Raw genomic sequence first — 27,968 nt, 5'->3', positions numbered from 1 at the left:
TGGAGAGTTAAACCAATGTGTTTGTGTGTACATGTTTGTAGCAGTCAGATAGACATAAGATACTACATACCATTTGGGGAAAATAAGTGATGGCCTTCTCCAGATCAAAGGTCAGAGGTCTGGAGATTCTGCATCTGTGTGTGTTTGTGTGAGGTCACATTGCCCGTTTGTGATTGGCTGTGTGGACCCGTTACCCCAGTATCTATAAAAGGCTGTGAGTTCTGTACAAAAGTCATCTGACTGTCTGGAGCCAAAATGGGGAGTTCTACAGCGAGCCTGTTCCTTCTACTGGGCTGCTTCACCACCGTGTTCTGTATCACACGGGAATATTTTATCGGGATTCAGGAGATTCAGTGGGATTACGCTCCCACTGGGAAAAACATCATCCTCAACAAACTGCTGAAGGAAGATGAGTGAGTGATTCAGTATAACTAACTTACCTGTCATGAAGAAGTAATAAAATATCATTATATATATATATATATATATACACACACACACAAACACACAGACTGTATATGTAGAAGTTTTGTCATGAAGAAGTAATAAAATATCATTATATACATATACACACACACACACAGACTGTATATGTAGAAGTTTTGTCATGAAGAAGTAATAAAATATAATTATATACATATACACACACACAGACTGTATATGTAGAAGTTTTGTCATGAAGAAGTAATAAAATATCATTATATATATATACACACAGACTGTATATGTAGAAGTTTTGTCATGAAGAAGTAATAAAATATCATTATATACATATACACACACACAGACTGTATATGTAGAAGTTTTGTCATGAAGAAGTAATAAAATATCATTATATATATATACACAGACTGTATATGTAGAAGTTTTGTCATGAAGAAGTAATAAAATATCATTATATATATATATACACAGACTGTATATGTAGAAGTTTTGGGAAGTTATGATAGGAGTGTTTTAGGAATTAGTTGAACACAGTATTTCCTGTATGCTATACTACAGTGAAATCTACAGTATACAGTGCCTTCACTAAGTATTCACACCTCTTGACTAGTTCCACATTTTGTTGTGTGACAAAGTGAGATTAAAACTGATTAATTTTTTTATTTTTTTGTCATCGATCTTTGCAAAATACTGTCAAAAGTGGAAGAATATTTAGATTATTACTTATATATATTTTTTTAAACTAATATAGATTGTATACTATGTAGACTTTTGTTGCAATGAATCCATTCAATAGTCCCTGTGTGTGTATAAATATCCATTATGTCTCTTCTCCTAACCCCCTCCACTCCACTACAGACACGCTGCTACGTTCCTGGAGCGCGGGCCCCAGCGGATCGGCAGCGTGTACAAGAAAGCAGTTTACCTGCAGTACACTGACGCCACCTACATAAAGGAGATAACCAAGCCCAAGTGGCTGGGCTTCCTGGGCCCTGTGATGTCGGCTGAGGAAGGGGACGTGATCAAGGTCCATCTGAAGAACATGGCCAGTAGGGCCTACTCCATCCACTCCCATGGAATCATGTACAACAAGACCAGTGAGGGTGAGTGGACGTGGATAGATGTCTAGAATAGTAGAATAGAGGAAAAAATATCCTATAATTATCAACGCAACCTCCAAGACAAAATGGACATTTGCCATAACAGCAGGCAACAGAGATTATGGACTGTGTTGCCCTTTTAAATGATGGATTGTGTTGCCCTTTTAATTATGGAGTGTGGAGCCGTCTGTAGATTATGGAATGTGAATCCTATGAATGTAGAGAGTTGAGTGACACCCTCTAATGTGAATCCTATGACTGTAGTGAGTGGAGTGGGGTGGGTAATACTCCTGGCACAAGTCACATGATAGGGACCAGGGTTCAATCCCTGCGTCCACTTTTCCCACCTGCCTGTATGCCCATCATATTTACATACTATCTCAATAAAGTGTCAAAATCCCCCCCAAGACAAATTGAAGTCAGTCACTGATCCAGATAACTCCCATATTGCCAGGTGCTCTGTACCCGGACGAGATGACGGACGCGGAGAAACATGACGACCGGGTGGATCCTGGGAAGAGCTACACTTACGTGTGGGTCCTGAGCGACACCCACGCCCCCACCAAGGAGGACACCAACTGCCTGGCACGCGCCTATCACTCCCACCTCCACGCACCCCAAGACATCGCCTCAGGACTTGTAGGACCCCTCATCATCTGTAAAAAAGGTACAGGCTTCTTATCGGGCACCTAAACGCTGGTTATGTACAGTAGGTCTGATCTGGTTTTGAACAACATGTTGCACCACTGGAGCCCCCGAGTGGCGCAGCGATCTATGGCACTGTATCTCAGTGCTGGAGGCGTCACTACAGACACCCTGGTTCGATTCCAGGCTGTATCACAACCGGCCGTGATTGGAAGTCCCATAGGGCGGCGCAGAATTGGCCCAGCGTCGTCCGGGTTTGGTTGGTGTAGGCCGTCATTGTAAATAAGAATTTGTTCTTAACTGACTTGCCTAGTTAAAATAAAGGTTAAATAAAAATACAAAAATGTAAAAAATAAACTGTTTGAGTTTTATGTATAGTCTTATTATAGTCATTGTGGCGATTAAGGAGGAACAGAGATCCTGAGATTACAGAAGAGAATACACACACCATCTCCCTGTGTCATAAAGGCCATAGTATGTTTTCATGTACATGAATGTTTATTTCTGAGATGCGCAGGTACCCTGGATGTCTATGGTGACAAGGCAGCAGACTACTCGTACGTCCTGATGTTCACTGTGTCGGACGAGAACATGAGCTGGTACCTGGATGACAACATCAAGACCTACTGCACTCAGCCATCAACAGCAGCCAATAGCCCACAACAGCCATCAACAGCAGCCAATAGCCCACAACAGCCATCAACAGCAGCCAATAGCCCACAACAGCCATCAACTAAAGTAGACAAAGATGATGAAGCCTTCCAGGAGAGCAACCTGATGCACTGTGAGATTATTAACGTAACACTAATACACACACACACACACACGCACAATCATAGGCCACTAACACAGTGTGTCCACTGTTTTGCAGCGATCAATGGCTTTGTGTACGGCAACCTGCCTGACTTGAGCATGTGTGTCGGAAACAAGATCCACTGGCACCTGATCGGCATGGGCAATGAGGTGGACGTCCATTCAGTGTTCTTCCATGGCCAGATCCTGACCAACCTTGGTCACCACACAGACGCGGTCAGCTTATTCCCAGCCACGTTCACCAATGTGGAGATGACCGCTGACAACCCTGGTCACTGGCTGCTGAGCTGCCAGGTCAACGACCACCTGATGGGTATGTATGTATTTTACAAGCCAGGGACTGTATCCAAAAAAGCATCTCAGAGAAGAGGCTGCTGATCCATTGTAGGAGCAGGTGTTCCCGTGCCATATGCTATTAGTAATAATGATCTAGAAGGTTAAAATTAATCACCTACTCCGAGATTCTTAGGGCTCAGATAGACAGCCAATCAGAGAGTAGTACAACAACTCCCCAACAAGTTACAAGACATGTCACAGAGTGATTTTGTTTTTGCCAGAGTCAAAGTTAATGTAACATCCCACTGGGCACAAACCGGTTGAATCAACACTGTTTACACATTATTTCAACAAACAATTCAACGAGGAAGACTGATTGGATTTGCAAAAAGTTCCTCAGTGTAAAGAAATATCCTTTCTTCACCCAACTTTCAACCTAAATTCAATGACATGTTGATCTTTTTTGGTTGATTTCACAATGAATTCACGTTAGTTGACAACTCAATCAAATGTAAATCAAAACTAGACGTCAAACTGACGTCTGTGTCCAATGGGATAAAGTGATTGTCTTCCTCTGATTTCCTCACCTCAGCGGGCATGCAGGCCCTCTTTGAGGTAAAGAAGTGTTTCCCCGCCGTCCACAAGCCGCGGCCCAGCGGGGAGGTGAGGGAGTACTTCATCGCTGCCGAGGAGGTGCTGTGGGACTACGCCCCCTCACAGGTCAACCACGGCACAGGGAAACCTCTGAACACAGACGGGTCAGTAACATCGCTGTCGTCTGTGGTTTGGGCGCACTTGTTTTGAGTTGAAAAGGGATTTTTGAGTGTGTAACTATTGCCCATTACCAATTTAAACCTGGTCCAAAAAATATAGAAAGGGACTGGGGGGGTTGTTTTCTGGTCTTGTATTGGTGCTGATCTGACTGTTACCGTGTTCTTTGTCCCTCCTGAATGTCCTCAGTGATTCAGAGACGTTCTTCCAGAGAGGTAACGATCGTATTGGGGGGAAATATAAAAAGGTCCAGTACAAGGAGTACACAGACAAAACCTTCACCGTGCAAAAGGAGAGAACACCTGAGGAGTTGCACCTAGGGATTCTGGGTAATGTACTACACACCCCTTGCACCCCTTCTCTTCACATTATGCTGCCTTGAAATTAAATCTAAAAAAGGGATTACATTCTATTTTTTTCCTATCGATCTACACAACCTCCACATTTTCAAAGTGAAAGAAAAAATTATATAAAAATGTTCAAATTAGTAAAAATATACAAAATAGGATGTATTGATTGATTGATCATTCAAATCGACGGGCTGTAGTGGAGCGGGTCGAGAGCTTCAAGTTCCTCAGTGTCGAAATCACTAAGGATCTATTATGGTCCACACACACAAACACAGTCATGAAGAGGGAACGACAACACCTCTTTTCCCTCAGGAAGCTGAAAAGATTGAGAATGGGCCCTCAGATCCTCAAAAAGTTATACAGCTGCACCGTTGAGAGCATCTTGACTGGCTGCATCACCGCTTGGTATGGTGACTGCTTGGCAAGGCGCTACAGAGGGTAGTGCGTACAGCCCAGTACATCACTGGGGCCAAGCTCCCTGCCATCCAGGACTTCTATACCAGGCGGTGTCAAAGGAAGGCCATAAAAATTGTCAAATACTCCTGCCACCCAAGTCATAGAGTGTTCTCTCTGCAACCGCACGGCAAGTGGTACCAATGCAGGACCAACAGGACCCTGAACAGCTTCAAACCCCAAGCCATAAGCCTGCTAAATAGTTAGTTAAATAGCTAACCAGACGATCTGCATTGACTGTTTTGACTCATCACATCTGCTGCTGCTACTGTTTATCATCTGTCACTTTACTCCTAGTTATATGTACATACAGTATCTACCTCAATCACCTCGTACCCCTGCACTTCGACTCTGTACTGGTACCCCATGTATAGAGCCAAGTTATACTCATTGTGTATTTATTATTACGAGTTATTACTTTTCTATTCTTTTTCTATTTTCTTCCTCTCTGTATTGTTGGGAAAGGGCACGTAAGTAAGCATTTCACTGTTAGTCTATACCGGTTGTTCACCAAGCATGTGACAAATAACATTTTATTTGATGTCTTCACACCCCTGAGTTAATACTTGGTGGAAGCACTGTTGACAGCCATTACGTCTGTGAATAATTTAGAATAATGTTCGACAAACTCTTAGGGAAACATATATTCATTGATTTTTTCAAAATCAAAAGACTGAGGTGGGTTTTAACTTTTTACCTGGGCTTTGCTCCTTTCATATTTATTTTTATCCTAACAAACTCCCCTGCTGGTGACAAGCATACCCATAACATGATAATGCCACAAGCCTGTGTTAAAACATCCACTCCAAATCATCCATTCTGTGTGCAACAAGGCCGTTAAGTAGTACTGCAGACAACATGGCAAAGACATCCACTTTTTGGAATAAATTAAAGACGAGATTGGGTCAAATCCAATACAACAGAGTAAAACCCTCTGTATTTTCAAGTATTGTGGTGGCAGCATCATGTTATGGGTATGCTTGTCATTTGCAGGGACTGGGTAGTTTGTCAGGATCAGAAGAAATATGAAAGGAGCAAAGCCCAGGGACAATTACACCAATTTTTATGCCAAAGACACACCAGAATGGCTTTCCAAAAGGTGTAAATCGGCGGTAGCGGTGCGTGGGTAAAATCACTGAGGAAGCCAAGCCAAGCCAGTAAAAATGCCATATTAAACCTGTTGTGATATTTGCTCTACAACCCATTCAATTCACACGCCACCGTGATATACAATAAGGCCGCGACAACAAAAAGACAACAGTCACACAGTGGCAGAATCAATTCAACTCCACATACGTTTGTTTCATCACAAAACCGGAGAGCAACATCTGTCCGGTGAAGCCCACAAAGCAAATATTGCATGTAACAAACAGTTATATGACCTGCAGCGTGGTTAAACAAGTTAATGTTTGTGACAGTTTACTGAACAACTACTGATTTACAACCTCAGAGTTACCACAAGTCAGCACAAAGACAACAGGAGCCCCACTATTTCAGCACCATTTACACTTAAACATCATCAAATCAACAAGGCTATATATGCTTCGTTTAATATACTGAAAACAAACTTAAAGATACCAAAAACAATTTAGTCCAATCAATTATTATGCTCTTGTTGAGTGTTCCTGAGTGGTCTCAGTCCTGACTTAAATTTGCTTGGAAATTACAGACAAGGTTTGAATATTTCTGTCCATCAATAATTCCCAACCGAATGTATTGAGCTTGAACAATTTTGATGAAAACAATGGACACTCCTTTAACTTCAGAGTATTTTCTTACATATCTTTTTTTTGCTCTTTAGAAATGAAAGCACTTTATGTCCCTCTCATTTGCAGGTGTCATTACTATTCGGACAAATTCACTAGTAGTCAAAATTTTTGTATTTGGTCCCATATTCCTAGCACGCAATGACAAAATACACATCAAGCATGTGATTCTACAAACTTGTTGGATGAATTTGCAGTTTGTTTTGGTTGTGCTTTGGATTATGTTGTGCCTAATGCTGTGCCCTACCTGTATTTTGTGTTAAACGCTCTACAACAAAGCTTTCTTAGTGTCCAACAAGCTTTCTCTGCCCTTAACCTTGTTCTAAACACCTCCAAAACAAAGGTCATGTGGTTTGGTAAGAAGAATGCCCCTCTCCCCACAGGTGTGATTACTGCCTCTGAGGGTTTAGAGCTTGAGGTAGTCAACTCATACAAGTACTTGGGAGTATGGCTAGACGGTACACTGTCCTTCTCTCAGCACATATCAAAGCTGCAGCCTAAAGTTAAATCTAGACTTGGTTTCCTCTATCGTAATCGCTCCTCTTTCACCCCAGCTGCCAAACTAACCCTGATTCAGATGACCATCCTACCCATGCTAGATTACAGAGACATCATTTATAGATCGTCAGGTAACAGTGCTCTCGAGCGGCTTGATGTTCTTTACCATTCAGCCATCAGATTTGCCACCAATGCTCCTTATAGGACACATCACTGCACTCTATACTCTTCTGTAAACTGATCATCTCTGTATACCCGCCGCAAGAACCACTGGTTGACGCTTATTTATAAAACCCTCTTAGGCCTCACTCCCCCCTATCTGAGATACCTACTGCAGCCCTCATCCTCCAGATACAACACCCGTTCGGCCAGTCACATTTTGTTAAAAGTCCCCAAAGCACACACATCCCTGGGTCGCTCGTCTTTTCAGTTCGCTGCAGCTAGCAACTGGAACAAGCTGCAACAAACACTCAACTGGACAGTTTTATCTCAATCTCTTAATTCAAAGACTCAGTCGTGGACACTCTTACTGACAGTTGTGGCTGCTTTGCGTGATGTATTGTTGTCTCTACCTTCTTGCCCTTTGTGCTGTTGTATGTGCCCAACAATGTTTGTACCCTGTTTTGTACTGCTACCATGTTGTGCTGCTGCCATGTTGTGTTGCTACCATGTTGTGTTCCTACCATGCTGTGTTGTCATGTGTTGCTGCCTTGCTATGTTGTTGTCTTAGGTCTCTCTTTAGGTAGTGTTGTGTTGTCTCTCTTGTTGTGATGTGTGTTTGTCCTATATTTATATTGTGTTATTTTTAATTGTTTTAAATCCCAGGCCCCTGCAGGAGGCCTTTTGCCTTTTGGTCGGCCGTCATTGTAAATAAGAAATTGTTCTTAACTGACTCGTTAAACAAAGGTTCAATACAATAAATACAAATATAAATTAATGGGTAATAATGAATTGTGTCATTTTGGAGTCACTTTTTATTGTAAATAAGAACAGAATATGTTTCTGAACGCTTTCACATTTCGCTAACCACCCTGACTACAGCTAATCATGAATTAATCATGAATAATGATGAGAGAGAAAGTTACAGAGGCACAAAGATCATACCCCGAAAACATGCTAACCTCTCACCAATAACATGGGTGGTTAGCATTTTTGGGGGCCATGATATTTATGCCTCTAACTCTGTAAATCCAATTGAATCCCTTTTTAGAGGTCATTTTAAAATGTGACGACTATGCAATGGATGTGTAGACTTTCACTAGTCACTGTAGTTCATTCATACTGCAGGTTGAGTCTGTTGCTCCGGGAGTAGGAGACCTATCCCCCTAGTCTTGTAGTGGGTCCTCTGTAGATTTAAGCAATGGCACCTCGGAGATTTGTGGTATATGGCAAATATACCAGAGCTGTGGGCTGTTCTCAGCACGACGCAACGCGGAGTGCCTGGATACAGCCCTTAGCCGTGGTATCTTGGCCATATACCACAAACCTCCGAGGTGCCTTATTGCTATTATAAAACGGGTTACCGACGTAATTAGAGCAGTAAAAAATATATGTTTTGTCATACACGTATACAGTCCGATATACCACGGCTGTCAGCTAATCAGCATTCAGGGTTCGAACCACCCAGTTTATAATACATGGTACATCATGGCAACACCTGGATAGTGGGATCGATACCCGGGCCCACCCAAACGTAAAAAAAAAAATGATGCATGCATACTTTTTGTTACTTTGGATAAAAGCGTCTGCTAAATTGTATGTTTCTATAAATGCATTAATGATTGAATGGCTGCCGTGTGTGTTGCAGGTCCTGTGATCAGGGCTGAGGAGGAAGACACCATCAAGGTGGTGTTTCAGAACAAGGCCAGCCGTCCTTTCTCCATGCAGCCACATGGAGTGCAGTACAGCGTCGAGCAGTCAGGGACTCTCTACTATAACGAACTGGAAGGTTAGAAGTAGTAACACATGAGTGATGATTATTTATTACACGTTAAGTCAACACCCTGATGAAGACAGCTTGTCTGTTGAAACATTGGATATTAAGGTTATTAAATGATTGCATCTGAGCTCCTAGAGTGTGAGGTTGTCCTTTTTCAAGACATCTGAGCTCCTAGAGTGTGAGGTTGTCCTTTTTCAAGACATCTGAGCTCCTAGAGTGTGAGGTTGTCCTTTTCAAGACATCTGAGCTCCTAGAGTGTGAGGTTGTCCTTTTCAAGACATCTGAGCTCCTAGAGTGTGAGGTTGTCCTTTTTCAAGACATCTGAGCTCCTAGAGTGTGAGGTTGTCCTTTTTCAAGACATCTGAGCTCCTAGAGTGTGAGGTTGTCCTTTTTCAAGACATCTGAGCTCCTAGAGTGTGAGGTTGTCCTTTTTCAAGACATCTGAGCTCCTAGAGTGTGAGGTTGTCCTTTTTCAAGACATCTGAGCTCCTAGAGTGTGAGGTTGTCCCTTTTTCAAGACATCTGAGCTCCTAGAGTGTGAGGTTGTCCCTTTTTCAAGACATCTGAGCTCCTAGAGTGTGAGGTTGTCCTTTTTCAAGACATCTGAGCTCCTAGAGTGTGAGGTTGTCCTTTTTCAAGACATCTGAGCTCCTAGAGTGTGAGGTTGTCCCTTTTTCAAGACATCTGAGCTCCTAGAGTGTGAGGTTGTCCCTTTTTCAAGACATCTGAGCTCCTAGAGTGTGAGGTTGTCCCTTTTTCAAGACATCTGAGCTCCTAGAGTGTGAGGTTGTCCCTTTTTCAAGACATCTGAGCTCCTAGAGTGTGAGGTTGTCCCTTTTTCAAGACAACACCGTTAACATTCTTTTTGTAGTTAAAGAGTTTCCTTTCAGTGATAATGTCTCATATCATCAATTAACGCGCTTAATGCTTTCACAGAATCCTACACTGCCAAAAAACTCAGAGAAATCAAGAAGGAGACGAGTAAGTATGCTCATTTATGCCTATTTCTTACAGAACTACAGTATCGGGCAAGGTTTGGGTCAATTCCATTTCAATGCCAGTCAATTGGAATTCCAATTTTATTTAATGCTTTTCAAAAATGGGCCCGATTCAATCCGTAGCACTAATGATCGGCGCTACAGCGTGATAGAAATTTAAAGGCAGTGTGCCATCGTTCGCGGAGACTGCATTCATTGTAAACGCTACATATGTCAGCTCAATTGAAAAATGACCTTTGAATGGAAATTATGCTACAGCACGGATCTTCAGCACTACGGATTGAATCGAGCCCTTACTCTCTGAATTGAATGGAATTTAAATAGAATTGACCCCAAACCCTGGTATCCAGTTCCTGCAGGTGTTTAGCCACACTGAGGAAGAGGTGGGGACCCGGCCAGCCGGCCAGGAATGTTTTAATGTTTGGTCACCAGGATCTTTCTCTTACCAAACTCAGTCCAAATAAAACTAAACAATGTCACTTAATTTGCTCTTGCTAGGTAGTGATGCTAGTTATTCCACAGTGTAAAGTCTAAAAGTCTATATTCAGTGGTCTGACAGTGGAACCTAGGACATTAGCTACAGTAGTGGCTGGTTAGTTACTGAGCCCTGGTGGCAGTGTACACACAACATTTACATCTGCCCAGAATAAGCACAGAACCTATTAGGACTCTAGGCCTATTTTACATTTACATGTTAGTCATTTAGCAGACACTCTTATCCAGAGTGACGTACAGTAAGTGCAGTCATCTTAAGATACTGTAGCTAGGTTGGACAACCACATATCACAGTCATAGTAAGGACATTTTTCCTCAAGATATCAGCAAAGTCAGAGCAAGTAAGAAGAAAAACTAAAAAGTAAAGCGTTAGTTCACAAAAGGTATTCCTCACCATGTCAAGATATGATGGGGCTGAGTTACTTGGTGTATAGAGTGAATAGGAGAGGGCCTAGAACCGAGCCCTGGGGAATACCACACGTGAGAGTACGTGGTGCAGACACAGATCCTCTCCACGTCATCTGCTAGGAGAGGTCTGCCAAGTAGGATGCAATCCAAGAGTGTTTAGAGCCTGAGACGCCCAAGCCCCTGAGGAGAGGAAGCTCTGATGGTTCACGGTGTTGAAGGCAGCAGATAGATCTAGGAGGATGAGAACAGAGGATAGAGAGTCAGCTTTGGCAGCGCGGAGAGCCTCCGTGACACAGAGAAGAGCAGTATCAGAGAAAGATACCCAGAAAACATGACTCCATTGGCCCCATGTGGCTATTTGGTGGGCAAGATGGGCACGGGCTAGCCCACACCTAGCCCACATCAGCCCAACAGGCTAGCCCACATCAGCCCAACACGGGATCGCCTACACCAACCTTTCACACAGACTAGCCCACACCACCTCAACATGGGCCAGCCTACACCAAGCCCAACACGGCTAGCCTACAACTGCCCAGCACAGGCTAGCCCACACCAAGCCCAGCACGGGCTAGCCCACACCAAGCCCAGCACGGGCTAGCCCACACCAAGCCCAGCACATGCTAGCCCTCACCAAGCCCAGCCCAGGCTAGCCCACACCAAGCCCAGCCCAGGCTAGCCCACACCAAGCCCAGCCCAGGCTAGCCCACACCAGGTCCAGCCCAGGCTAGCCTACACCAAGCCCAGCCCAGGCTAGCCCACACCAGATCCAGCCCAGGCTAGCCCACACCAAGCCCAGCCCAGGCTAGCCCACACCAAGCCCAGCACGTGCTAGCCCACATCAGCCCAATAGGGGCTAGCCCACACCAAGTCCAGCTAAAGGCGGGGGCTCATTAGAATATTTTGGGGTGTGGACACAGTTCTCACAATCTCTTTTTTTTTTTACTGAGTGTCTGTGTTCTGTTGTGTGACAGCCAATGTTTTTCGATCATGTACACTGTCAATGATGAAGTCTTTAAAAAGTTCCTAAAGGGGCAATCTGCAGTTACTACATCAATGTTGACTTATAAATGAATGCTACTGTATGTAGTCATTGATTCTTCAAGAATATAACTTATAAATGCCTCATGATCTTAGTTCAACTGTCGTACCCCATCAGAACCCAAAACATAAGATTGTTTACAAACAAAGGAGTAAAACAAAGTAAATATAAACAAACACTGTATAGCCTCAAAACATGGTAAAAACTATAATTTTGATGTCATGGATGGTCAGTCCTTGAATTCATAGCTCTGTCCACGAACTTGAGAATGTTTACATTTCTCCAGCCCCGTCCCTTGGATTTACTATTGTTCCGCTTTGTTATTGTTTCAACTGTTGATTGCCCCTTTAAATAAGTGCATGTCACATCTTGTAAAAAAAAAAATACACAGTGTACAAACATTAGGAACACCTGCTCTTTCCATGACATAGACTGACCAGGTGAATCCAGGTGAAAGCTATGATCCCTTATTGAGGTCACCTGTTAAATCCACTTCAATCAGTGTAGATGAAGGGGAGGAGATAGGTTAAAGATTTTTAAGCCTCGAGACAATTGAGGCATGGATTGTGTATGTGTGCCATTCATAGGGTGAATGGGAAAGACAAAATATTGAAGTTGCTTTGAACGGGGTATGGTAGTACAGTAGGTGCCAGGCACACACAGTTTGACTCTGTCAAGAACTGCAACGCTGTGGGGTTTTAAAAGCTCAACAGTTTCCCATGTGTATCAAGAATGGTCAACCACTCAAAGGACCTCCAGCCAACTTGACACAACTGTTGGAGTCAACATGGGCCAGCATCCCTGTGGAATGCTTTCGACACCTTGTAGATTCCATACCCTGGCGAATTGAGGCTGTTCTGAGGGCAAAAGAGGGTGCAACTCAACATTAGGAATGTATATGTGTATGTGCAGTATATGCAGTGTATATGCGTGATAGATTTGGTTGTCTTTCTGATACAATATAACACGTTCCCTAAACACCTTGAAGGCTTGAAAATTATGACATTTATGCATTGAATTAAATTGTAATAAATATATTATAAAAACATTTATATTAAAATAGCAAAGGCGCATCGGCCCGATGTAGACAGCCTACATGGGGCCGATATTTTAGCCCGCATTGGGCCCACGTGGTGCCATTGTGGGCATGTTTGCTGGGATAGCTCTACTCCTGGTCCTTTTGTTTTTGCCATAACACAGACCGTTTATTCAACTAATCACCAAGCCATGGAATCTTTATCTTATTGACCCCCTACCCTCCAGGAACTGTAACCCCTCCCCCGGCAGCGCTGGTCAAACCAGGCACCACCCACACCTATGAGTGGGTGGTCCCTAAGGGGGGCGGGCCGGTGGTGGACGATGCAGACTGCATTACATACTTCTACTACTCAGCCGTGGACCCTGTCAAAGACACCAGCTCCGGCCTTGTTGGACCCCTCCTGGTCTGCAAAAAAAAGACCCTCAAAAAAGGGAAACAGGTAAAAAAATGGAATTGGTTGAATACCTTTATTGTCAGTGTGTTGAAATATTGAATCTGGAATGTGTTCATCAGCTGACTTGGCATTAAAAAGGTCAAATACAGACAGAGCACTCACATCCATTATTTTCACGTTTATTTCCCATTTCAGAAAAACGTGAACAAGGAGTTCCACATGTTGGCTACAGTGTTTGATGAGAACCTGAGCTGGTTTCTGGATGACAACATTAACCAGTTTACCAAGGCTCCTAAAACAGTCAACAAGGAGGACGAGGACTTCCAGGAATCTAACAAAATGCACTGTGAGTCTTTTAGGCTGTGTTTACACACGCAGCCCAGTTCTGGTCTTTTACCCAACTATTTGTAAAAATAGCTGATTGGTCTGATTGGTCAAAAGACCAAATTAGTGGAAATAGATCAGAATTGGGCTGCTTGTGTAAACACAGCCTTAGAACACTGATCAATCATGGAAACGTGTTAAACTGTGATGCTAATTCAGCTACAAAACATGTACATCTTTGGCAAAGTTGTAATTAAACTAATTCCTTCTCAGTTACTTTCAAAAAGCCTATATTGTAATGGGATTTCCCTATGGATAAAAAAAAATGTAAACACCAAAACACAGAGCAGTTACCAACAACCTAACACGTTTTAACCTCTCACTGGTCTTCTGTAGGGCACTAACTTCTCCATTTCCTGTTCCCACAGCGATCAATGGCTACATGTATGGGAACCTTCCAGGGCTGACCATGTGTAAGGGGGACAAGGTGTCTTGGCACCTGTCTGGCCTGGGCTCTGAGGCTGATATTCACGGCCTATACTTTGAAGGGAACAGGTTCATCTACAGAGAGACACGCAGAGACGTCATGAATGTGTTCCCTCACATCTCCCACACTGTCATGATGGAGCCAGACAGCATGGGTAGGACACATTATGGATGGAGGGATACATGGAGGAATGAATGGAAGGATGGATGAGTGGATGGATGGATGAATGGAGGGATGGACGGATGGGTGGAGGGGTGGAAGAACTAAAGGAGAGATAGATGGATGGATGGATGGAGAGGGGCAGACGGAAAGACAGAATCGTAAATGTTTACTTCCGTTCTAATTGAAAATCAATTACAACGAATTATAATGATAGACAATGCATTTGTTTCCCCCCTCCAGGTCAGTTTGAGGTGGTGTGCAGGACGACGGACCATTACCAGGGAGGTATGAGGGCCAACTACACCGTGCAGAAGTGTAGTATGTTCAACAGGCAGTCAGAGATCATGCTCCACTCTAAGACCTACTACATTGCTGCCATTGAGATAGACTGGGACTACTCCCCCAACCGGACCTGGGAGCAGGAGATGTACCATGGCCTCATACAGAGGTAATCCAACCGTAGCTTCATGTCCACAACCCCGGCTCAACCCTAACTAGGGTTACAAAACTCGGGGAACTTTCAATAAATTCCCTTATTTTCCAGAAATCCTGGTTGTAGGATTACGTATTTTCTGCTTATTCTCTCCTGATTCTAGAAACCTCCATCTGGGATTTCGGGAAAACTAGGGAATTTATTGAAAGTTCCCCGAATTTTTCAACCCTAACTATAGGTTCATGTCCACAGCCCTAGCTCAACCCTAACCCCAGCTCAACCCTAACCCCAGCTCTACCCTAACCCCAGCTCAACCCTAACCCCAGCTCAACCCTAACCCCAGGCATAACCCTAGCTTCATGTCTACACCCCAGCCATAACCCTAACCCCAGCCATAACCCTAGCTTCATGTCTCCACCCCAGCTCAACCCTAACCCCAGCCATAACCCTAACCCCAGCCATAACCCTAACCCCAGCCATAACCCTAACCCCAGCCATAACCCTAACCCCAGGCATAACCCTAGCTTCATGTCTACACCCCAGCTCAACCCTAACCCCAGCCATAACCCTAACCCCAGCCATAACCCTAACCCCAGCCATAACCCTAACCCCAGCCATAACCCTAGCCCCAGCCATAACCCTAGCTTCATGTCTCCACCCCAGCCATAACCCTAGCCCCAGCCATAACCCTAACCCCAGCCATAACCCTAACCCCAGCCATAACCCTAACCCCAGCCATAACCCTAGCTTCATGTCTACACCCCAGCTCAACCCTAACCCCAGCTCAACCCTAACCCCAGCCATAACCCTAACCCCAGCTATAACCCTAGCTTCATGTCTACACCCCAGCCATAACCCTAACCCCAGCTCAACCCTAACCCCAGCTATAACCCTAACCCCAGCTATAACCCTAACCCCAGCCATAACCCTAACCCCAGCTCTACCCTAACCCCAGCCATAACCCTAACCCCAGCCATAACCCTAACCCCAGGCATAACCCTAACCCCAGCCATAACCCTAACCCCAGCCATAACCCTAACCCCAGCCATAACCCTAACCCCAGCCATAACCCTAACCCCAGCCATAACCCTAGCTTCATGTCTACACCCCAGCTCAACCCTAACCCCAGCTCAACCCTAACCCCAGCCATAACCCTAACCCCAGCTATAACCCTAGCTTCATGTCTACACCCCAGCCATAACCCTAACCCCAGCTCAACCCTAACCCCAGCTATAACCCTAACCCCAGCTATAACCCTAACCCCAGCCATAACCCTAACCCCAGCTCTACCCTAACCCCAGCCATAACCCTAACCCCAGCCATAACCCTAACCCCAGGCATAACCCTAACCCCAGCCATAACCCTAACCCCAGCCATAACCCTAACCCCAGCCATAACCCTAACCCCAGCCATAACCCTAACCCCAGCCATAACCCTAGCATCATGTCTACACCCCAGCTCAACCCTAACCCCAGCCATAACCCTAACCCCAGCTCAACCCTAACCCCAGCCATAACCCTAACCCCAGCCATAACCCTAACCCCAGCCATAACCCTAACCCCAGCTTTACCCTAACCCCAGCCATAACCCTAACCCCAGCTCAACCCTAACCCCAGCCATAACCCTAACCCCAGCCATAACCCTAACCCCAGCTATAACCCTAGCTTCATGTCTCCACCCCAGCTCAACCCTAACCCCAGCTCAACCCTAACCCCAGCCATAACCCTAACCCCAGCCATAACCCTAGCTTCATGTCTACACCCCAGCTCAACCCTAACCCCAGCCATAACCCTAACCCCAGCCATAACCCTAACCCCAGCCATAACCCTAACCCCAGCTATAACCCTAGCTTCATGTCTACACCCCAGCTCAACCCTAACCCCAGCCATAACCCTAACCCCAGCTATAACCCTAACCCCAGCCATAACCCTAACCCCAGCCATAACCCTAAACCCAGCCATAACCCTAACCCCAGCTATAACCCTAGCTTCATGTCTACACCCCAGCTCAACCCTAACCCCAGCTATAACCCTAACCCCAGCTCAACCCTAACCCCAGCTCAACCCTAACCCCAGCTATAACCCTAGCTTCATGTCTCCACCCCAGCTCAACCCTAACCCCAGCCATAACCCTAACCCCAGCCATAACCCTAACCCCAGCCATAACCCTAACCCCAGCCATAACCCTAACCCCAGCCATAACCCTAACCCCAGCTCAACCCTAACCCCAGCCATAACCCTAACCCCAGCTCAACCCTAACCCCAGCCATAACCCTAACCCCAGCTATAACCCTAACCCCAGCTATAACCCTAACCCCAGCCATAACCCTAACCCCAGCCATAACCCTAACCCCAGCTATAACCCTAACCCCAGCTATAACCCTAACCCCAGCCATAACCCTAACCCCAGCTATAACCCTAACCCCAGCTCAACCCTAACCCCAGCCATAACCCTAACCCCAGCTCAATCCTAACCCCAGCCATAACCCTAACCCCAGCTCAACCCTAACCCCAGCCATAACCCTAACCCCAGCTATAACCCTAACCCCAGCTATAACCCTAACCCCAGCCATAACCCTAACCCCAGCTATAACCCTAACCCCAGCTATAACCCTAACCCCAGCTATAACCCTAACCCCAGCTATAACCCTAACCCCAGCCATAACCCTAACCCCAGCCATAACCCTAACCCCAGCCATAACCCTAGCTTCATGTCTACACCCCAGCTCAACCCTAACCCCAGCCATAACCCTAACCCCAGCTATAACCCTAACCCCAGCTATAACCCTAACCCCAGCCATAACCCTAACCCCAGCCATAACCCTAGCTTCATGTCTACACCCCAGCCATAACCCTAACCCCAGCTCAACCCTAACCCCAGCTATAACCCTAGCTTCATGTCTACACCCCAGCTCAACCCTAACCCCAGCTCAACCCTAACCCCAGCTCAACCCTAACCCCAGCCATAACCCTAACCCCAGCCATAACCCTAACCCCAGCCATAACCCTAACCCCAGCTATAACCCTAGCTTCATGTCTACACCCCAGCCATAACCCTAACCCCAGCCATAACCCTAACCCCAGCCATAACCCTAACCCCAGCCATAACCCTAACCCCAGCCATAACCCTAACCCCAGCCATAACCCTAACCCCAGCTATAACCCTAGCTTCATGTCTACACCCCAGCTCAACCCTAACCCTAACCCCAGCTCTACCCTAACCCCAGCTCTACCCTAACCCCAGCTCAACCCTAACCCCAGCCATAACCCTAACCCCAGCCATAACCCTAACCCCAGCCATAACCCTAACCCCAACCCTAACCCTAACCCCAGCCATAACCCTAGCTATAACCCTAACCCCAGCTATAACCCTAGCTTCATGTCTACACCCCAGCTCAACCCTAACCCCAGCCATAACCCTAGCTTCATGTCTACACCCCAGCCATAACCCTAACCCCAGCTCAACCCTAACCCCAGCCATAACCCTAACCCCAGCCATAACCCTAACCCCAGCTATAACCCTAGCTTCATGTCTACACCCCAGCTCAACCCTAACCCCAGCTCAACCCTAACCCCAGCCATAACCCTAACCCCAGCCATAACCCTAACCCCAGCCATAACCCTAACCCCAGCTATAACCCTAACCCCAGCTATAACCCCAGCTATAACCCCAGCTATAACCCCAGCTATAACCCCAGCTATAACCCCAGCTATAACCCCAGCTATAACCCCAGCTATAACCCCAGCTATAACCCTAGAAACATTCCTGTTGCATGTTTGAGACATGGATCTACAATACATCAGTATGTTTTCTTTGTCTCCAGTCCAGGAAATGATTTCATTGATAAACAGGGTAAGTTCATCGGCTCCATATACAAGAAAGTTGTGTACAGGGAGTTCACCAACAATAAATTCACCAAACAGAAGGAGAGATCAGCAGACATGCAACACCTGGGGATCCTGGGTAAGTTGTAGTATAAAGGGTTTGGTTCTGGGTAAGTGGTAGTATAAAGGGTTTGGTGGTACAGTAGGCTTAGTACGTACATAACATATGGAATTGAATTGCCATACTTTACTTCCCAGGGACCAAGCAATGACTTGACATTATTTTCATTATTAAACTGACCTGTTATGAATCCTGATTGATGACCCCTCTTGTTTCGTTCCCCAGGCCCTATGATCCATGCAGACATTGGTGACAAAGTCAATATAGTCTTCAAGAACATGGCCACAAGAACGTACTCTATTCACGCACATGGGGTGAAGACAGACGTACCACAAGTCAAAGAAACTAAGCCAGGTAAAATGAACAGCACCCATAATCCATTGGATTTGACCAGCTAGTGTTATAGACATTGGATTTGACCAGCTAGTGTTTTAGACATTGGATTTGACCAGCTAGTGTTTTAGACGTTGGATTGACCAGCTAGTGTTATAGACATTGGATTTGACCAGCTAGTGTTATAGACATTGGATTTGACCAGCTAGAGTTATAGACATTGGATTTGACCAGCTAGTGTTATAGACATTGGATTTGACCAGCTAGTGTTATAGACATTGGATTTGACCAGCTAGTGTTATAGACATTGGATTTGACCAGCTAGTGTTATAGACATTGGATTTGACCAGCTAGTGTTATAGACATTGGATTTGACCAGCTAGTGTTATAGACATTGGATTTGACCAGCTAGTGTTATAGACATTGGATTTGACCAGCTAGTGTTATAGACATTGGATTTGATCAGCTAGTGTTATAGACATTGGATTTGACCAGCTAGTCTTTTAGACATTGGATTTGACCAGCTAGTGTTTTAGACATTGGATTTGACCAGCTAGTGTTTTAGACATTGGATTTGACCAGCTAGTGTTTTAGACATTGGATTTGACCAGCTAGTGTTTTAGACATTGGATTTGACCAGCTAGTGTTTTAGACATTGGATTTGACCAGCTAGTGTTATAGACATTGGATTTGATCAGCTAGTGTTATAGACATTGGATTTGACCAGCTAGTGTTATAGACATTGGATTTGACCAGCTAGTGTTATAGACATTGGATTTGTGATAGTGATATGAAGTAGTTTTAATAGCAGAAAGTGATTTTGATCGCAACAAAAACCTATATGTGTCATTGATCTTTTATTACTATGGTTACTCATATATATTTCATGACCCTGTTCTACAGAATAACAACTTTGTAGTGAGTGAGAGTTAGTTTCCTAAAGCAGAGTTGTCCCTTACAGGTGAAACACAGACATACACATGGTATGTCCCCAAGACAGCTGGGCCTACAGACAAACAGGAGACATGCAGTGTGGGAGCTTATTACTCCACAGTCGACGTCAACAAGGTAAATGAGATAACACAAACTATGAGCTTTAACTATTTTTTGGTGCCATTCAGCCCAAGGGGCCAGGGTTACATTTACATTTACATTTAAGTCATTTAGCAGACGCTCTTATCCAGAGCGACTTACAAATTGGTGCATTCACCTTATGATATCCAGTGGAACAACCACTTTACAATAGTGCATCTAAATCTTTTAGGGGGGGGGGGGTTAGAATCTATCCTAGGTATTCCTTAAAGAGGTGGGGTTTCAGGTTCCGGGGCCAGGGCCAGGGTTCCGGGGCCAGGGTTCCGGTCTAAAAACACAGTTTTGACTGCTCCTACAGTTTTGACCTGGTATTGCGGTTTAACTGACGCCCGGCCCAGAAAGACAATTTCAATAGACGGCCACATAGAGAAGTCAGACTTTAAATTTCCTAATAAGACAATTTAGTCATCACCTTTATGCACAAAACATCCAAATAATTGTCGCTGAGGCCGATCTTTTTTCAAATCACTTACAGCCGAAGATATTATCATTTTATATTCATCAAATGTCATGTTTTTGGATGACATGACGGCGTTGTCTCTGCACATACTGAGTGCTAGCGCGCATTTGATGTTGGTCGCATAAATCGCATGCAACCCGGATAGAGAATCGTGTAAGTGAAAGTGAATAGATTACTTTGAAAACAACGGTCGGACATCTTGGATCCAGTCTCCAGTTCTTATTATCAGTAGTGGTTCATGGGTAAAATCACTGGGGAAGCCAAAACATGTCAAAACAAAAAGCTATATTACAACATACGGTGCCTTTGGAAAATATTCAGACCCCTTCCCTTTTTCCACATTTTGTTACGTTATAGCCTTATTTTGTATTTAACCTTAATTTAACTAGGCAAGTCAGTTAAGAACAAATTCTTATTTACAATGGCGGACTACCCCGGCCAAACCCGGACGACGCTGGGCCAATTGTGCGCTGCCCTATGGGACTCCCAATCCCGGCCGGATGTGATACAGCCTGGATTTGAACCAGGGACTGTAGTAACGCCTCTTGCACTGAGATGAAGTGCCTTACACTGCTGCGCTACTCGGGAGCCTCATTCTAAAATTGATTAAATTAATGTTTATCCTCATCAATCTACACACAATACTCCATAATGACGAAGCGAAAACAGGTTTTTAGATATGTTTGTAAATGTATTAACAATAAAAACAGAAAAAACATATTTAAATAAGTATTCAGACCCTTTTCTATGAGACTCGAAATTGAGCTCAGGTGCATTCTGTTTCCATTGATCATCCTTGAGATGTTTCTACAACTTGATTGGAGTCTACCTGTGGTAAATTCAATTGATTGGACATGATTTGGAAAGGCACAGACCTGTCTATATAAGGTCCCACAGTTGACAGTGCATGTCAAAAACCAAGCCGTGATGTTGAAGGAATTGTCCGTAGAGCGCCGAGACAAGATTGTGTCAAGGCACATATCTGGGGAAGGGTAGCAAAACATTTCTGGTGCATTTTCAGGTCCCCAAGAACACAGTGGCCTCCATCATTCTTAAATGGAAGAAGTTTGATGAGTGGCCAGAAGCCACTCCTCAGTAAAAGGCACACGACAGCCTGCTTGGAGTTTGTCAAAAGGCACCTAAAGACTCTCAGACCATGAGAAACAAGATTCTCTGTTCTGATGAAACCAAGATTTAACTCTTTGGCTTGAAAACCAAGCATCACGTCTGGAGGAAACCTGGCACCATCCCTAAAGTGAAGCATGGTGGTGGCAGCATCATGCTGTGGGGATGTTTTTCAGCGGCAGGGACTGGGAGACTAGTCACGATTGAGGGAAAAATGAACGGAGCAAAGTACAGAGAGATCCTTGATGAAAACCTGCTCCAGAGTATTCAGGACCTCAGACTGGGGCGATGGTTCACCTTCCAACAGGACAACGACCCTTAGCACACAGCCCAGAGAATGCAGGAGTGCCTTCAGGACAAGTCTCTGAATGTCTCCCCAAATACAGGTGTTCCAAGCTTGTAGCGTCATACCCAAGAAGACTTGAGGCTGTAATCGCTGCTAAAGGATCTTCAACAAAGTACTGAGTAAAGGGTCTGAATACTTATGTAAATGTGACATTTCAGTTTTTTTTGTTTAATACATTTGTAAAAGTACTAAAAAACAGTTTTTGCTTTGTAATTAAAAGGTATTGTGTGTAGATTGATAAGGGAAAAAACTATTTAATCCATTTTAGAATAAGGCTGTAAAGTAACAAAATGTGTAAAAAGTCAAGAGGTCTGAATACTTTCCGAATGCACTGTAGGTGTTGTGATAATTGCTTTTGCTCTATAACCTGTTAGTTCAGAATAAATTCAACCACACCTTTTGTTCCATCACAAATCTGGAGCTTAACCTCTGTTCGGTGAAGTTCACGAAGCGTATTTTGCATGTAACAAACAGCTACATGACCTACAGCATGATCAGGCAAGTTAATGTTTCCGACCTTTTCTAAAACTATTGATTTAGAACCACTGAGAGTTACCGCAAGTCTCAAAGTAAACAGGAGCTGCCTCCACTATTCCAGCACCATTTCAACATGATCAAATCACCTATGAATAGTCTAATACAGTGACAACTAAAAGATACCAAAAACAATTTAGTCCAATCAACGTAAGCTAAATATGATGTCGTTTTCAGTAGTTCTGATTTCTGTGTGTGTGTGTGTGTGTGTGTCACAGGAGGTTGATGGCACCTTAATTGGGGAGGACAGGCTCATGGTAATAGCTGGAGCGGAATCAGTGGAATGGTATCAAACACAACAAACACATGGTTTCCATGTGTTTGATTCCATTCCATTGGCTCTGTTCCTGCCATTATTATGAGCCGTTCTCCCCTCAGCAGCCTCCACTGGTGGGTGTGTGTGCGTAGAAAATACATTTACTCACCCTACTTGTAGAGAAATGCCAATGCCATCCTCCTCTCATGTTGATAAAAATGGCCTATGACTGTCATACAGTACACGCTTTTAGTTTTTGTTTTAGTAGGCTACCTGGCTAAAAAGCTTGCTCGCTAGCCTGACTTCCTTTCATGGGCAACAATGAGCCAGCTTGTTAACATTAGCCTACTATATCTAACTACATATTGAACTTCCATCCTCTCAGGCCAGGGGAACAATGTATTCATACATGGTTGGATCAGAATCACCGTTATAATCATTGACCAGTACGGAGAATTAAGTAAAACCACAAGTTCAAATCCCTATCTCCATCCATGGCTAACTTAGGAACGGGCCAATTTTAGCTAGCTAGCTAGCCACCGGAAGACTACACGTGATGAGAAATATTCAGCTTCTAGCAAATTGAAGGAAAATTATGAAACACAAAAATGTGTTTAATTAGTTCCCTTGGCATCCACGAATACACGCTACTGCTTATTATACCTCAGTGATTCAGCAATATGGCGAGCTTCAAATTCAAATACTTCAGGCTTCACGCACCATCGGAAGTTTTCCATAGAAATATTCCACAAATTTCTTGTTAACAAACTATAGTTCTGGCAAGTCGGTTAGGACATCTACTTAGTGCATGACAAGTAATTTTTCCAACAATTGTTTACAGACAGATTATTTCACTTATAATTCACTGTATCACAATTCCAGTAGGTCAGAAGTTTACATAAGTTTACTGTGCCTTTAAACAGCTTGGAAAATTCCAGAAAATTATGTCATTGCTTTAGAAGCTTCTGATAGACTAATTGACATCATTTGAGTCAATTGGAGGTGTACCTGTGGATGCATTTCAAGGCCTACCTTCAAACTCAGTGCCTCTTTGCTTGACATCACGGGAAAACCAAAAGAAATCAGCCAAGACCTCCACAAGTCTGGTTCATCCTTCGGAGCAATTTCCAAACACCTGAAGGTACCACGTTCATCTGTACAAACAATAGTACGCAAGTATAAATACCATGGGACCATGCAGCCGTCAAACCGCTCAGAAAGGAGACGTGTTCTGTCTCCTAGAGATGAACATAATTTGGTGCAAAAAGTGCAAATCAATCCCAGAACAACAGCAAAGGACCTTGTGAAGATGCTGGAGGAAACAGGTTCAAAAGTATCTATATCCACAGTAAAACGAGTCCTATATCGACATAACCTGAAAGGCCGCTCAGCAAGGAAGAAGCCATTGCTCCAAAACCGCCACAAAAAGCCAGACTACGGTTTGCAACTGCACAAACCGACCAAGATCGTACTTTTTGGAGAAATGTCCTCTGGTCTGATGAAACAAAAATAGAACTGTTTGGCCATAATGACCATCGTTATGTTTGGAGGAAAAAGGGGGAGGCTTGCAAGCCGAAGAACACCATCCCAACCGTGAAGCACAGGGTTGGCAGCGTCATGTTGTGGGGGTGCTTTGCTGCAGGAGGGACTGGTGCACTTCACAAAATAGATGGCATCATGAGGACGGAAAATGATGTGGATATATTGAAGCGACTTCTCAAGACATCAGTCAGGAAGTTAAAGCTTGGTCGCAAATGGGTCTTCCAAATGGACAATGACTCCAAGCATACTTCCAAAGTTGTGGCAAAATGGCTTAAGGACAACAAAGTCAAGGTATTGGAGTGGCCATCACAAAGCCCTGACCTCATACTAATTGAGTGTATGTAAGCTTCTGACCCACTGGGAATGTGTAAAACCTGAAATAAATCATTCTCTCTACTATTATTCTGACATTTCACATTCTTAAAATAAAGTGGTGATCCTAATCGACTTAAAACAGGGAACGTTTACTAGGATTAAATGTCAGGAATTGTGAAAAACTGAGTTTAAATATATTTGGCTAAGGGGTATGTAAACTTCAACTGTACACTACATGACCAAAGGTATGTGGACACTTGCTCGTCCAACATCTCATTCCAAAATCATGGGCATTAATATGGAGTTGGTCCCCCCTTTGCTGCTATAACAGCCTCCACTCTTCTGGGAAGGTTTTCCACTAGATGTTGGAACATTGCTGTGGGGACTTGCTTCCATTCAGCCACAAGAGCATTATTGAGGTTGGGCACTGATGTTGGGCGATTAGGCCTGGCTCGCAGTCGGCGTTCCAATTCATCCAAAAGGTGTTTCATGGGGTTGAGGTCAGGGCTTTCTGCAGGCCAGTCAAGTTCTTCCACACCGATCTCAACAAACCATTTCTGTAGGGACCTCGCTTTGTGCACAGGGGCATTGTTACACTGAAAAAGCACAGAATTGTCTAGAATGTCATTGTATGCTGTAGCATTAAGATTTCCCTTCACTGGAACTAAGGGGCCTGAACCATGAAAAACAGACCCCAGACCATTATTCCTCCTCCACCAAACTTTACAGTTGGCACTATGCATTGGGGCAGGTAGCGTTCTGCTGGCATCCGCCAAACTCAGATTCATCCCTTGGACTGCCAGATGGTGAAATATGATTCATCACTCCAGAGAACCCGTTTCCACTGCTCCAGAGGCGGCGAGATTTATACCACTCCAGCCAATGCTCGGCATTGCGTATGGTGATCTTAGGCTTGTGTGCAGCTGCTCAGCCATGGAAATTTCATGAAACTCCCGACGAACACTTCTTGTGCTGATGTTGCTTCCAGAGGCAGTTTGAAACTTGGTAATAAGTGTCGCAACCGAGGAGAGACGATTTTTACGTGCAACGCGCATCAGCAGTCCCGTTCGGTGAGCTTGTGTGGTCTACCACGTAGCGGCTGAGCCGTTGTTGCTCCTAGACCAGGGCTGCCCAACCCTCTTCCTGGAGATCTACCATCCTGTGGGTTTTCAGTCCAACCCTAATTTAACACACCTGGTTCTACTTATTATCTGCTCAACAAGACCTTAACTAGCTGAATCATATACGCTAAATTAGGGTAGGACTGAAAACCTACAGGACAGTAGATCTCCAGGAAGAGGATTGGGCAGCTCTGTTCTAGAAGTTTCCACTTCACAATAACAACACTTACAGTTGGCCGGGGCAGCTTTAGCAGTGCAGAAATTTGACAAACTGACTTGTTGGAATGGTGGCATCCTATGACGGTGTCTCGTTGAAAGTCACTGAGCTCATCAATAAGGCCATTCAACGGTCAATGTTTGTCTATGGAGATTGCATGGCTGTATGCTCGATTTTATACACCTGTCAGCAACGGGTATGGCTGAAATAGCCGAATCCACTAATTTGAAGGGGTGTCCACATACTTTTGTATATATAGTGTACATATAAATACATACGCGTTAAAACACATATTTACATACATCATTGGTCTCTACCCCCAGGACCTGTACAGCGGTCTAATTGGTCCCCTAGTGATATGTAGGCGGAGCTATGCGAGAACATTTGGACTGAAGAAGGAAGTGGAAGAGTTTGCTCTCCTCTTCATGGTGTTTGATGAGAACGAGTCCTGGTACCTGGACGACAACATCAAAACAAACATCAAGACACCCACCAGGAACATCAAAGAGGATGAGGACTTCATCGAGAGCAATAAAATGCACGGTGAGGCTGGGGAAAGAGGGGTGTATGTTATTTTTGCCACCGTTAATAGGAAAGCCTTTGCTTAATGATTTCTGAAGCATTTATATAGGCCTTATAAAAAAAAGGGGTTTATTAAGCCTTCATTTCTAGGCCTTATTAAAAAGCTTTTGTTTGTTTAAAGTGGGAACAGGGCCTATTCACAAATCATTAAAAAAAATAGGAGTGATCTAGGATCAGTTTTTGCCTTTTATAGATCAGCACTCCTACTATGAGACACTTGATAAATACTACCTCGGATAAATTGATTTTTTTGTCACTGACGTGTCTCTGCTGTAGGCATCAACGGGCAGCTGTATGGAAACCTGCTGGGACTGAACATGGAAGTGGGGGACAAGGTGTACTGGTACCTGATGGGGATGGGCAACGAGATAGACATCCACACTGCCCACTTCCACGGGCACAGCTTTGACTATAAGGTAAGATTCCATTTGACCATATTAAAAAAAGTCATAAAACCATTAGGTGTACAAATGTTCCCGCATTAGCCGGAGACTGCATTCAGAGTAAACGCTGCATAGGATGGCTCAAATCTAAAATTTCCTTTTTAAATTCCAAATCACACTATAAAAAAAAAAACTCTGAATCGAGCCCTTGATCTTCTAGCCTAGCACTAATACATCTGACTCAACTAAATGGTTACATACATTCTCTCGTTCCCCAGCTGAGTGGAGGGTCCCACCGTGCGGATGTGTTTGGCCTGTTCCCAGGCACCTTCCAGACGGTGAAGATGAGACCTACGTACCCTGGTTCCTGGCTGCTGCACTGCCACGTCGCAGACCACATCAAGGCCGGCATGGTAACAGTCTACAAAGTCACTGAGAAAGGTAAGAAGTGTGGGTTTGGTTCCCTGTGTGTGAAGTGTAGGTTACCGTGTGTGTGTGTGTGTGTGTGTGTGTGTGTGTGTGTGTTTACACTCTATAATATAGCTGCTACTCCCACTTGTGAATTTGTATACAACTAACCTCTGTGTTTTTGTGTCTTCAGAAAAGAAGGGCTTTTTTGGATGAACGCGGAGCATTAACACAAACAGAAAATAAAAGCTACGTACATCTCTTCAGTAATTACACATTGACCTCGTATTCCACACAAGGAGCACAGTGACCACTGACAATGCATGAATTAACTAAAACGGCTTTAATACAGGGTTTAAGCCTACCTGGTTAAATAAAAGGTGAAATAAAAAAATAAAAAAGCAATGAGCAATGTCTAATGTCAATGTTCTAAAATACATTTTGAATAAAGAAAATATAAAATCCTCCCTGATGT

The 27,968-nt window shown here is 44.3% G+C and overlaps 1 protein-coding gene across 1 annotated transcript; it reads left to right on the top strand.

Annotated features, from left to right (window-relative positions):
• Positions 1–226: 226 nt before the first annotated feature.
• Positions 227–27,960, top strand: LOC120055070 (ceruloplasmin). Its single transcript, XM_039002946.1, has 20 exons — positions 227–413; positions 1,303–1,547; positions 1,999–2,211; positions 2,707–2,973; positions 3,061–3,315; positions 3,871–4,036; positions 4,239–4,378; positions 8,924–9,064; positions 9,992–10,036; positions 13,259–13,473; positions 13,624–13,774; positions 14,181–14,393; positions 14,642–14,849; positions 18,658–18,797; positions 19,005–19,133; positions 20,074–20,180; positions 26,444–26,663; positions 26,979–27,118; positions 27,364–27,526; positions 27,687–27,960. The coding sequence occupies exons 1-20, from the start codon at positions 256–258 to the stop codon at positions 27,707–27,709; spliced, it is 3,339 nt and encodes a 1,112-aa protein (XP_038858874.1). The 5' UTR covers positions 227–255; the 3' UTR covers positions 27,710–27,960.
• The last annotated feature ends 8 nt before the right edge of the window (positions 27,961–27,968 follow it).

Source organism: Salvelinus namaycush, chromosome 10 (assembly GCF_016432855.1).
Source record: "Salvelinus namaycush isolate Seneca chromosome 10, SaNama_1.0, whole genome shotgun sequence".
In the NCBI taxonomy this organism is placed as follows: domain Eukaryota; kingdom Metazoa; phylum Chordata; class Actinopteri; order Salmoniformes; family Salmonidae; genus Salvelinus; species Salvelinus namaycush.
Note: the sequence above shows the minus strand (reverse complement) of the source record. Positions and strands in the feature narration are given on the sequence as shown.